Here is a 2,348-nt window from a genome sequence, read left to right as displayed (position 1 = left end):
TATTATAATAAAAAAATACAAATGTAAAACGGCCGGCGATTTAACCCTATGGTTGATATATCACTATCACTATATACATTAAAAGAGAGTCTCGATTAGCTAATAATTGTTTTCAAAACCCCTTTAATTACCGTTAGATTAGAAAATTACATCATAATACCCCTTGATCCAACGATCCTTAATTATCCACTTAAAATATTAGCTAATAAATCATTCTTAATCAAGATTATACCGTTAATACCCTTAAAAAAAAATCACGCGGAGTCTTCTTCATCCATTATCATCTTCAACTCCATCTCAATTTAGCCGGTACCTGTTGAATCCTGTAATTGTAATGAACAATTAAGCCGACCAGTCTTCTTCATCCATTATCATCTTCAATTTCATCTCAATTTAGCCGGTATTGCCATCTCGACCGTCAAAAAAAGAACCCTAAGAATACTTTCTCCCAAAATCACGACAAAAACCCTACCATCCCTGATCTTGGAAGCCCTTTTAATATCATTCTTCTTCCTTCTTCTTGCAATCCTTAATCCATCTCCAGAAATCAATCGATATGTTCTATTTCAATTTCTTTCGGCGAAAATCCATCACCATCGTAATCGTATGTATAATTTATATATTAACCTATGTATTTGTGTTTGATTTAGGGAGATATGGAGGTTTTCGTCAAAATAGGTTTGATTTTGATTTTGTATGTATTAGATAGATTTATTACGTTTTGTGAAAAAATAGACCTCGATATTAATCTTGCAAATGTGGTTACAGGGTATGGTTTATGGCTTTTAAAGTTGGTTTATTATTACTCAACAATGAGTGCTTGATCGGAGTGGTTTACAAGAAAACTTGCAGTAGGTGGTTTATTATAATTACATTGAAATGCAATTGTTTGAATTGTTCATATACTACAGTTTTTGCAGCATTCATTGTTACTAAAAGTTCACTTGCATATCTATTCAATGTTTTTAGTTTTCGTATGTTTGAGCGTTTATAATGAAACATACCCTTTTTAGGTGACTGTTTGATATGTTTGATTTATTATAATTACATTGACATGCAACTGTTATATAGTTTATTGGCCCGATCATTAATAGTTTATATTTTTCTAACGAGAATTAATTTAATATCTTGATCCAGGAATCGTATATGCATTAGTTGCGAAAACAGTTGTGTGGGAGAATGAAAGAGGTGTTGAATTTACTTATGATGGGGTAACAACTTAATTCTTCTAACTTTCTTAATAGTTTTAATATAATAGTTTACGGAATTGAGCATTTCTTGCAATCTAATATGTTATATCTAGGTTCGGCTTCTTTCGATGCTTGAGGATTACAAGATATTAAGGCAACAAAAAGAGGAAGAACGAAAACGACAAAGGGTATGATACTACATTAATACAGTATGATGATGTTGTTTTTTGAATTATTTTATGGAGGCGAGTGTAACAACGATTGTTTTTTGATATTTCAGGATCAGAAGAAACTGGCATTTTTGGTATGCTTCTACCATATTCAACTTCGATCGATCTTCTGCTTTGTTAACTTTCAATCTAAATTCTTACATAACTACCGAAGCAGTAAAAAAGCTACAATATTAACATGCCGAAAATTCGGTATGAATCACGACACATCTTTTTATTTCATCCGACTTGGGATGCAAAAAGTCAGAGCAATTTGTTTTAATTTACAGCTGAAATCACTTGTTTGACCATTAAAGTCAAAGTCAAATTTGGGTACGAGCACTCAGCTAGAAATCTGCTTCTGAGGCAATTTACAGTTTGTACATAGTTTTTTATTAGTTTACTTTCTCTAGTTTGTGATATTATACTGAAATTTTTTACATATATTGATACAACCTCAATTATTTTTCACCAATTGTAACTAAATAATTGTTTTTGAAAAAGACTAAGATATTAATAAAAAAATGTTTACGGGTCAAGTCAACCCACCCTGGTAACACCCGTTTCGACACAAACTCAAAAAAACTCTTGTTATGTGTATAGGTTAGTGAAAAATTTACAGCAAGGAGTTTGATTCATAGGAATCGTGCATTGTCACTAATCGATGCAGATAAATATCTTAAATCCCGGTGTGGTTGCTAGGCTTATTGGTTTGGTTTCGCTCCCGAATTCAGATCTTTCCATCACAATTCAACCCGATTTCTCGACCAGTTACAAAACTACCCGAATTCCAATATAAATATAACTACCAAACCGACTAAAAATAAAACAGAGAGTCATTGAGAAATATAAAAATGAAATTCTACCTCCAAAATCTGCTAGACCAATTTCTATAACTCAGCACAAACTTTTATCTCCGATCAGTGGCGATTCCGGGATCCAAACTCAA

The 2,348-nt window shown here is 32.2% G+C and overlaps 1 protein-coding gene across 1 annotated transcript; it reads left to right on the top strand.

The window, feature by feature from the left end:
• Positions 1–290: 290 nt before the first annotated feature.
• LOC139844499 (uncharacterized) lies at positions 291–1,865 on the top strand. Its single transcript, XM_071834723.1, has 5 exons — positions 291–604; positions 767–851; positions 1,138–1,211; positions 1,304–1,378; positions 1,471–1,865. Exons 1-5 carry the CDS (start codon positions 557–559, stop codon positions 1,705–1,707), a joined length of 519 nt encoding a protein of 172 aa, XP_071690824.1. The 5' UTR covers positions 291–556; the 3' UTR covers positions 1,708–1,865.
• The last annotated feature ends 483 nt before the right edge of the window (positions 1,866–2,348 follow it).

This window comes from Rutidosis leptorrhynchoides, chromosome 4 (genome assembly GCF_046630445.1).
Source record: "Rutidosis leptorrhynchoides isolate AG116_Rl617_1_P2 chromosome 4, CSIRO_AGI_Rlap_v1, whole genome shotgun sequence".
Classification (NCBI taxonomy): domain Eukaryota; kingdom Viridiplantae; phylum Streptophyta; class Magnoliopsida; order Asterales; family Asteraceae; genus Rutidosis; species Rutidosis leptorrhynchoides.
This window is presented reverse-complemented; position numbering and strand designations above follow the sequence as displayed.

Bases quoted from the DNA above. Each gene is read 5' to 3' on its own strand.
- LOC139844499 (XM_071834723.1), top strand. From the start codon at position 557: ATGTTCTATTTCAATTTCTTTCGGCGAAAATCCATCACCATCGTAATC. The intron at 605-766 runs GTATGTATAATT...AAATGTGGTTAC, and splicing joins AATCCATCACCATCGTAATC to AGGGTATGGTTTATGGCTTT. The intron at 1,379-1,470 runs GTATGATACTAC...TTGATATTTCAG, and splicing joins AAGAACGAAAACGACAAAGG to GATCAGAAGAAACTGGCATT.